Here is a 10,016-nt window from a genome sequence, read left to right as displayed (position 1 = left end):
CTAAATTGGACAACACCTCCCATAAACCAACTCTGCTGGGGTGGGATTATGGGACCTGTAGTCCAAGGCGCCTGGAGAGTGATTGTGGAAAGTGAACTTCAAGATGCATGTATTAAAAGAGAACATGGCCGTGAAAATGAGACAGGCCTCCTGCCACCTTTAATGCCAGGCTAATTTTAATTTCTCTCTCAAGCTTTGGCTGGGGAAGAGGTTGCATTGACAGGCGCAAAAGCAGCCCGGGGAAGAAACCAGGTTCCGAACTTCAGAGGAGGACGGGAGCTTTGGAGCCCGTGGGCGAAGATACTTGGGTGGCGGATGCGGTGGGGCTAAATTCCGTCTGCAGAGTCCCTTCGGCGAGCTTGGTGATCTGGACAGAAGGAGAAGAGAAAAATGGCAGTGAATCCCCAAGGATGCAGAAGAGCAATGGCGTCCCAAGCCAACTCAGAGAGAGGGAGAAGCCATTGACGAAGAAAGAACTACACTGTAGAAGAGCGGTGTTAAGCGCTCCTCATGTGACTCCTGTTTCCTCTATCCTTTAATGCAGGTGAGGGCAAAATGTGGCTTTGGGGCCAGGTGTGACCCCCAGGTCCCTTTTGTGGCCCCCAATGTCCTACAGTGTTTCCTTTTTTTAAATGACATGGCTGTTTGCTCCTGCAATTCAGTCACAACCCACTAAATGCACTCTTGTCAATGAGAGAGGACTCCTCAGTTTTGCTCCTTTCAGTTCAATGCCCTAGTCAACTGGGTGGATCAACCCTGGAAAATTGTAGCCACTTGATCTTATTTTCACCATCCTATGGAATCCTGGGATTTGTGGTTTAGTGAGTCTCAGCCAGAGAGCTCTACTGCCTTCCCAAAATACAAATCTCTGGCTTCCATAGGACACTGTGATGGTGGTTAAAGTGGAATCATAGTGCTATAATTGTCTGTGTGATGGTCCTTGGATGGCACCTGCTTACAAGTGGAAGGGCATTGAAATATGGTCTTGGATTGGCATTTGGATTTGCTGTCTCAGCCACTAGCCAGCTGCAGGCCCCGGTACCTGGTCAAACTTGCGGGAGCTGTAGACCTCGTTCTTATTCATGAAGGTCAATAAGATCCAGTCACAGAGGAAGGATCCCTGCCAAAAGGGTAGGAGAGGGGAGGTCAGCACCAGACAAGGAAAGGCCCATTCTGGTGAACGAAGGAACTTGGGTAGGCGCATTGCACTTCCTGCAACCTGAGATCTGAGACCCCACCATGTGGACACCAAAATCCGTTGAGCCATGGTTGGTTGAATCCATAGATCCAAAGGGCCGACTGTCCGTAGTTTTATAGTCCCTCTATGCAGTCTTACTGAGTACAGACCGGTTACGGATCTGTAAGTCTAGGTTACATATCCGTCGCTGCAATGCCGAATGCCAGCCAACATAATTTTAAACATCATTTTAAAAATACTCACCACTCCCACCGAGGTCAAGGCTGTGGCCAGGTTGATGATGGTGGGGATCAGGCTGAATTTCCCTGCCTGTGGGTGCCAGGGAAAAACCCGCCATTAGCCTCAGCACTCCCTCCAGTAGCCTCTCAAGGGGTCTGATGCCCTCCAGATGTTTGGACTGCAGCTCCCAACAGCCCAGCCAGTGCTCAGGAATGAGAGGCATGGTGTCCCAAAACAGGCGAGGGAGGCCTGGGTTACCCACCACTGTTCTAAGACTTGCTTCCAATGTTTGCTCTCACTCAAGGGCCCAGCCTCAGCGTCCTCCAGGCATCTAGAAGGAGCCGTAGTGACGCAGTGATTAAACGCCTGTACTGAAGCCGCAAGGTGGTGAGTTGGGTTCCCACAGGGGTCCAAGGCTGAACTCAGCCTTCCATCCTTTTGTAGGCTGGTGGTAAAAGGAGTCCCCGGCTTGTCGGGGGCAATTGGCTAACGCATTGTAAACTGCTTAGAGAGTGTTGAGTTCACTGATAAGCAGCATAGAAATGTGTGTGCAGTTGCTATTGCTATATCTAGAAAAGCATGCATTCAGCTGCGAAATGGAAGCCCCACACCCCTCACCTGTCCATGCACAATCACATCGATGCGGATGCCATAGGCCTTGATCAGGGTGCGCGTGCTCTTCCCCTTGCAGTGATAGTACTTGGCAAACCTGAATCCCAAAACAGGAGGTGTGAGCAAGCTGGGCTCTTGGTAGCATCCACCCTTTCCTTCCTCTCAGGGAAGGAGGAGGAAACCCCATTCTGCCGGCACCCACCTCCCCATAGGATACAAGATTCTCTTTTGCCATAAGCAACAGAACAACCTGAGCCCATTTTTTCTGAGCAAGAGAAGGCTTTGTTACCTGTAATTGTAGCCAGAGGAGACTTGGGCCCATTTGGGGTCAAGCCTGCGGAAGGAATAGCGGGGGTTGCACTCGGAGTCCGGCAGATCCAGGTTGCAATTCCAGTTAATAATCACTCCAATCACGCCACCCTGGGGAAAAGAAGTCTTTGATCTGGTCCAAAGAACTAGAAATCCCATTATGTCATGAATCGTACAGTGTTAGAATTGGAAGGCACCCCAAAGGCCACCTAACCCAAATCCCTGCCCAAATCCCTACCCCTAAACTTGCCAACTTCTCAGAGGAAGGCATGGGGGAAAGACACAATGGCGCAGCGCCCAGAAGCTAAATAAGGCTTTGCCGTCACACGGTGCCATTCTACATGAAAACCATTATGGCCCAGAAATTGTCCCAACGGACTCTGATGGCAATGGTTCTCACTGCACTCCTCATTACATTGGTGAAATCTGAGTTTTTGGGAAGGGGAAGCAATCAGCGGGTCAATGAAAGCGATATCCTTGCATGCACAAATGTTTTCCATTACAAGCAAGCAAATTAAATATTCTGTGCGAAATGTCCCACCTCCCTTGACTGCTTCCCTGGTCAGGCAAACTGACTGGGGAATGGGAGGAAAAAACCCAATGCTCCCTAGACGCCAAGCTTTATGGGGATGTTTAGCCCAGAGAAGAGAAGCCTAGGAGGGGACATGATAGCCATCTTTCAATATCTAAGGCAGGTCAAGGAGAAGCTAGAGGTGGTTTTTCCTCAGAGGTGGTTTGGCCAGTTCTTCCCTCTGAAAGAGTGCCTCCAGCCCCTGGGATGCTTTGGTGGTCTCCCATGCAAGAAGTAGCCAGCTTCCAAGATCAGGCAAGTTCGGGAGCCTTTGGGGGTATTTAGGCTCCAGTTCTCAGTAGTAAGTAACAAATCCCCAGCCCTTGAGTTTCTGCATCTGTCAGTTACAGGGCAGGAAGCTGCCAGGATGGCGCATAGAGCCAGCTTTACAGAAGCAGGGCATAACATCAGCCTGGCTCCCAAGAGAGCAATGAGGCTTGAATGATGTGACGAGAAAGGCAATTAAAGGCCAGCCAGAATTACCCGGAATTGGAGAAGGTTGAGCCCTGGCCTGGGAGAAGCTATGGCTGTCCTGCAGTTTCTGGCTTCAGAGAAGCAGGTAGCATCCGTCTGGGGTGAGCCATGCACCCGCTCTGGGTTTCAGTCCAAATGTGAAAGTGCAGCCGAGAACCTGTGACTTGCCCAGGGCCACCCAGTGGGTCTCACGGCCGAGCTGGAAATCAAACCCACCTCTTATAGATCACTTGAGATCTTGCTGGTTCATAGTCGCCTTCTCTTCGTTTGCAAAAGCCAAACTGATGGGGACCAAGCTGGTTAGTGGATTCTGGGAGTTGCAGTCCAGGGGGAAACAACAACCTACATTGCTTATCTTTACCTTTTCCGCCAGGGCCACGAAGTCCTCGCCGGCCTGCTCCACAATGAAGCCCAGCTTGAAGATGGGACAGTAGAGATCCGTGGTTTCGCTGAAGGAGCAGTTCCTCAGGTAGCCGACTTTGCTTTCCTTGATGTTCCCTCTAGGAGAAGGGAAGATGGGGCAAAGGTTAGACAGTGAGGGTCACGGGGCGGGCACAAGAGACCAGGGTGGCAGAAAGAGAGGGCATCAGCCAGCATAGTTGGCATGGAATGGTGGCTGATGATTTGGGTCAGAGACCTCCGCCCACAGTGAACTTTCAGCTGTGTTGGAGGATATTTTTTTGGCTTTGGGATGGTAGGCAGTCTGTGTGGTCCACAGAGAAGCAGAAAATGGGCACCCAGGCCTGCCAGTGTTGCCCATCCCTGCTCCCTCCCATGACCCCTGAAGCTCTTACTTGGAGAAGCGGAAGCGGGGGAAATGGATGTTGTTCTTGATCAGAATGGTGAACTCGGGGGCCATCTTTGCCAAATCCTCACTCCGGTGCCAAAGCCAACAAAGGGAAGACATAAGCAAAGCCAAAGAGGACTTCAAACAAGGTTAGTGGACTGGCCTAGGTAGGCAGGCTCTCCCCTTTCCCAGCCCTGGTCTGCCCTCAACCTGCAACCCTGTGGCTTTCCAGGTGAACTACAACTCCCATCCCAAGCCCCATTGAAAAACCAGAGGTGTTTCTCCCTGGTACCTGAGCGCTTTGGCATCCTCCACTGGGCACCATGCCTTCACCTCGCAGGTCTTCTTGGTATGGTTATAGGGGACACAACGCCCGGTCTTCTCTCCTGTAGGGAGGGAAAGGCTGGCCCATCGAGACAAACCCATTTGTTCTCACCCCATATCCAGGGACCCAAGCCTGTTTTTAAGGGGCAGTGGGTTCAGCATTGGCAGACAGGCTGCTCTTTCTTTTGCCTCCTTGCAGATGTTTGCGGAAGTGAGGCAAATCCCATTTCCATTGGCATCAAAACATTCTTAACTGCCAAGACTTAAAACCAAGTAAATGCACCTAGGATAGATTTGCAGGCAACTTTTCATATTCCTGGCTCGGCTCAGCCACGGTGCATCTACACTGTGCAATAGTGCTGTATTACTGCACAGGGAAATACCATAGAAATTATTTTACTGTAGAAAACCTGGTCATGCTACAGCCAGACAGGAGCCATCTTGCTCTTTGTCTCTGGTGGCAAAATCTCTTAGGCCACTCTGGCCCAGGGCATCCTGACTCACCCTTATAGTTACTACCCAGTTACTCACCATTCCCCAGCATGTCCATATCACCAGCAACACAGTCGCCGTTTGAGTGACACAAGGCCCTAGGGTTCTGTAAGAAGAAGCCATGACAGTGTTTGCATTGGAAGCTGGCTTGGGCTGCATCTGCAGGAGGCTTAGCCTTCACAGAAGGACTGTACCCTTCCAGGGATGGACTGAACTCTCATTGCTTTGGGTAGTTGGCAACACTTTGGGAGCAACCAACAAAAACCCCGACCCCATTTCTTCTCCTACCTCGGGGCAAATGTTCTGAGTCTGGGAGGGGGTGACTTGAACCCGGGTGATGATGCTGAAGACGCTGCCACCCTGCAAAGAAAATGTGTGGGTGAGAAAGTGCCCACTCCACCCCAACCATCACTGTCACTAGCTACCCTCCTGCAAAGAGGACCCCAAAAACGCACACAGTTCTTTCAATCCCTACCGACAACCCAGGCCTATCTATTATGATGTGCACCAGGAGCAGGTCTTTTGCAAAGCTAACGGGTCTCCATTATCCGTTCAGGACCAAACTCCCAATACTTGGGAAGACCATGTATTGTAATGTTATAGGGAAGAGCCACCCAGCCCTATATACTGTCACAATATAAAATGGCAAAATCAAGCATTGCTTTTGGAATTATAGATAGTTATATAGATATTGCAAGCCAGGGATGGTTGAATCCATGCAGATGCCACATCCATGGATACAGTGGTCCAGTTGCACTTTACTAAGTAGGCTATTGTCTTCTGTTTTTCAAAGCCAGCAGTGATTCCAAACCGCTTCCATTGGGGGTTTGAGGGGAGATGTTCTGGCAGTCCATTCTGGAGCCACAAGAAACTATAATTCTCAGGACGCCAGAGCGTTGAGCCAGGGGTCAAAACAGGTTGATTTCTGCAGTATAGATGCAGCCTAAGGAGTGGTTTCCCTTTGCATGTTCCTTGCCTTGGAAAAGGTGCTCTTGCCGCCTTACCTCTGGGGGTTTCACGTATTCCTCCACATCCCAAACCTTGTTCTGAGATCGAGTGACGCCCTTCACCTTAGTGATGACGGAGCTCTCCGGACCAGACTCACTCTCTTGGTAACCTTTCTGGATGATGAACACATACCTGGTGCAAAGGCAATAGAGGGTCTTCAGCTTGGCAAGAGCAAGTTCCAAGTAAGTTCTTGCTTTCTCGTCAGCTCCCTTGCTGTTTATAAGTAAACGTCAGGAATAAACTCATTTTTCCAGGTGTCCCCCCCCCCCCCCTCCTCCCCAGACCTTGTTTGGACCTCAGGTCTTAGATATGAAAAGAGAGAACCATCTCTGCAATCCTAGCCCTAACCTGAAACAGAGAGAAGCAACTTGTACCTGACACCCAACCTACAAGGAGTCGATGGTGTTGGACTTTCCTGTCTGAATGATGCACCCAGGTTGGACTTGTTCGAAATGTCTTTCAAGTGAACTTGGACTTGCAGCCAGCCTAAGAATGAGAGATCTCCAAGGGTTCCCCCCATAGGTTCGGCACTTGGGACGGCTCCTCTCCAGTCCAGACTAAAACCCAAAGTGGACCCACTGGCCCGGTGGCCATCTCCCTTCTCTTTCCCGAACCTGACAAAAGAAGAACTTACCAAATGAAGTAGACCAGGATGAGGAGCTGAACCATCCGGTAGATGAGCCCGAGGTGCCGGTTCCTCACCACAATCACTTTGGGGGTCTCATAGCTCCAGAACTCCCAGAAAGAATTCCAGCAGCCCCTCATGGTCCTTCTCTTGCAGGCACCTCCTTAGATGGGACAGAAGGACATCGCCCAAGACTTTCCTTGCCCCACCTTTGCCCAGCGCTGGGAGGTGGGCCCTCCTGGGCTGTTGTGCCAAGGTGCCAACCTGAGACCTCTTGCCTCTCCAATAGCTAGACGTCTCTTCTGCATGCCGGCTCTTGCAAGAGAGAAAATTGTTCCCCACTACGGAGCTGCAGACAGAACTCCTCCCATGCTTTCTCTAGTTGGCCTCCCTTGGGTCAAGGATGCCAGGGCTGGGGTAGGGATGCCCTCTGCGGGCACAGGATGGGAGTGCATTGCACAGGGCCCCCTTCCCCTGCCATCCGCTCCTCGGTGCCTCAGTTGTGGGGCCCACAAATGCACACTCTTTCTCGCACGCCTCCTCTCCATCTCTGTCTTGCACCTACAGTGCTTTTCTAACACACGTGCATGCACTCCTCCATAGACTTTGGGCACTGCCCATGTTTGCTGGGGGGATTCTGGGAATCATAGTCCAAGGAAGCAAATGTTTCAAGTTTTCTGTTGACAGGAGCCGCCGCCAAGAGATATGACACCTTTTAGATGAGCACAAAACTCATCATTCCCTGAAGATGGATGAAGGTAAGTACAGTATAAATCTAATGCATCCAGAAGGCACCAGGATGGGAAAAATGTGAGATGTGAAATGCACTAGTATGGGTGACCCCTGGTTTAAAATAGTACATGTGAAAAGGATTGAGCGGGCTTAAGAGAACAACATGCTAAACATAAACCAAGGGTGTGATGTAGCCACCATAAAAGTCAATGCAATTCTGGGCTGATGGGGAAGCGCACAACAACACACTCATGGACCATAAGTCCAGCAGCACTCCGGCTGGTGTACTTTTACACCAAGGCACTGCTAAACAGGATCTGATGTACTTCTTTGCTGTTGCAGGATTCCATCTCTCGGTGCAGAAGGTGATCTGGTGCATTTGTAATCCTGCACCTGCCTGGCATGCGTTTGAGACCGCCACCAACGGGTTCCTCCCTTTTAGCCTCGTGACAACCTTGCAAGGCAGGCCAGGCAGAGCAAACACGATGGGCCAAAAGTCAGCCAGGTAAGAAGGCAGATTTGAACCCAAGTGTAAATCCAACACCCCAGGGTACAAAGAAGTCCCGATGGGCCTACTAAACCCATTGGCTATACCTTTTGGCCCATATTCTGGTAACCCCAAAACCTCCCTGGGACCAAAGGATGTAACCCCAAGTCCCTCCCCCCCACGAACCCACAAAAATTGTCAACAGGAAGCATTTCGTGATTTTTGTTTATTGAAAATTGGCAATAGCTGCTAACAGAGCATCCAAACTGAACATTAGAAACACATCTGAGGACAGACAAAAACATCCGCACGGCTCACCGTTTCTGTTGAAGATCCCCTTTGAAACCCGCCCCCCATTCAACCCCGAAGGCTTCAGGAACAGCAAGAATAACTCTAGCAGAATCTGCTATCTAAGAGATGCTGCACAAAAGGAAAAGGCGACAAGGAGGGAAGAGGAAAAGCAGCAAGTGCAATGCGCAAAGGCCTTGTCAGCATCGCTTTGAACGGAAACACCAAACAGGAATGGGTCTATTGGCCTCCACTACATTTCTAGGCTTTTACTATGCATTTAAATACTGCAGGTGGTAAGGAAAGTTCCTGGTGCAGAGGGAGAAAAAACTTGGGGACAAAATGGCAATCTTGGATCCTCTAGGTGGATTTTACCCATCCGTGGACTTGCCAGTCCACAACGGATTCTACTCTAATTGGGACTGCCAACAGGATCCGGATCTGCAACGCCCCAGCCGCCGCGGACGCGCAGGTTCAAATAGATGGTGCCCCCCGGAGCGATCTTGTAATCCGCGAGCTTGAGGTCCTCGTTGTCCAGGATTTGCCCTTCATACAGGAGCCAGAACTGAGTGCTGAGGATGTTCTCCTGCTGCTGAACCCGGGCTTTGAACTGGGAGACCCGATCCGAGGGCAGGACCTGGTAGGTGTTGGTTCGGCCGCCGGCGTTCTTCAGGAAGACAGTCATGGACTCTTCGTTCTTGAGGAGGAGGAAAAGGGTGTCCCCGGACTGCAGGCCGCAGGCGGACAACTCAGCCCCATCCTGGAAATCAAGGGAAGGGCTCTTGGGGCTGGCCAGCTTCTGCTGGTACCGCGAGTGGCCTGTTTTCTGCTCCACCAGGGCTTTGAAATCCCACACGGTTTTGTTGGGAGCAATGGTCAGCGAGTGGAGCTCCCCGGTCAGCAGTTTCACATTCAGGTGCAAAGCCTAGGGTTAGAGAAAAGAGCAAAAGGGTGACCGCAGGAAGCCTGTCAGGGTCTTGGGTCGAATCTGCACGGCAGACTTAACCCAGTTGGACCCAGCTTTAAATGCCACAGTTCAATCGTGCGATATGGCTTTGGGGTTATTATATTTTTTTGCCTTCAAAGACCCGCTGGGAAGATGACACTGGAGCCGTCCACAGCCTCTTGAGTGCATCGGGGGGGGGGGGGGGGAGGTGCCAAAAGGAAAAGGTAAAAGCTTTTGCAAAATGTGATTTTAACTGGGACGTACTAAAAGAAATGGGCCACCCAGAAGACAGAGGACTAGTCACACCAAAGTTGGGAAACCATACTGGCCCATAGGGAAACACTGGAGAATACTGGCCCATAGGGAATCGTTGGAAAATGCCTGCCCATAGGGAATCATTGGGGAATATTGGCCCATAGGGAATCATTGGGGAATACTTGCCCATAGGGAATCATTGAATACTTGCCCATAGGGAATCATTGGAGGATACTTGCCCATAGGGGATCATTGGGGATTACTTGCCCATAGTGGATCATTGGGGAATAGTGGCCCATAGAGAATCATTGGGGAATGCTTTCCCATAGAGAATAATGGGGAAGACTTGCCCATAGGGAATCATTGAATACTTGCCCATAGGGAATCATTGGGGAATACTTGCCCATAGAGAATTATTGGGGAAGACTTGCCCATAGGGAAACATTGGGGAATAGTTGCCCATAGGGAATTACTGGAGGATACTGTACTTGCCCATAGGGAAACATTGAATACTTGCTCAATGTTTCCCTATGGGCAGGTATCCCCCAGCGTTTCCCTGTTTTCATGCACTTTCACAGGGTTAGACTACATGATCTTTAGGGTGCCTTTCCCCCTCTAGCATCCTCAGAAAGTAGAGATAGATAGATAGATAGATAGATAGATAGATAGATAGATAGATAGATAGATAG

The 10,016-nt window shown here is 50.5% G+C and overlaps 2 protein-coding genes across 2 annotated transcripts in view; both read right to left on the bottom strand.

Moving 5' to 3' along the window:
* Positions 1-241: 241 nt before the first annotated feature.
* P2RX2 (purinergic receptor P2X 2) lies at positions 242-6,891 on the bottom strand. Its single transcript, XM_042441954.1, has 12 exons — positions 6,629-6,891; positions 5,991-6,126; positions 5,258-5,346; positions 5,026-5,084; positions 4,463-4,556; positions 4,178-4,258; positions 3,745-3,883; positions 2,319-2,449; positions 2,036-2,126; positions 1,442-1,507; positions 1,043-1,120; positions 242-367 (listed from the first exon to the last, which is right to left on the bottom strand). Exons 1-12 carry the CDS (start codon positions 6,757-6,759, stop codon positions 263-265), a joined length of 1,200 nt encoding a protein of 399 aa, XP_042297888.1. The 5' UTR covers positions 6,760-6,891; the 3' UTR covers positions 242-262.
* A 1,158-nt stretch (positions 6,892-8,049) lies between these two features.
* The window catches only part of ISG15 (ISG15 ubiquitin like modifier), a 2,245-nt gene continuing 278 nt past the window's right edge, over positions 8,050-10,016 (bottom strand). The window contains exon 2 of the mRNA XM_042441927.1: positions 8,050-9,051. Coding sequence (XP_042297861.1) covers positions 8,539-9,051 — 513 coding nt within the window. The 3' untranslated portion in view covers positions 8,050-8,538. The remainder of the gene's footprint in view (positions 9,052-10,016) is intronic.

The sequence above is a fragment of the Sceloporus undulatus genome, chromosome 10, assembly GCF_019175285.1.
Source record: "Sceloporus undulatus isolate JIND9_A2432 ecotype Alabama chromosome 10, SceUnd_v1.1, whole genome shotgun sequence".
In the NCBI taxonomy this organism is placed as follows: domain Eukaryota; kingdom Metazoa; phylum Chordata; class Lepidosauria; order Squamata; family Phrynosomatidae; genus Sceloporus; species Sceloporus undulatus.
Note: the sequence above shows the minus strand (reverse complement) of the source record. Positions and strands in the feature narration are given on the sequence as shown.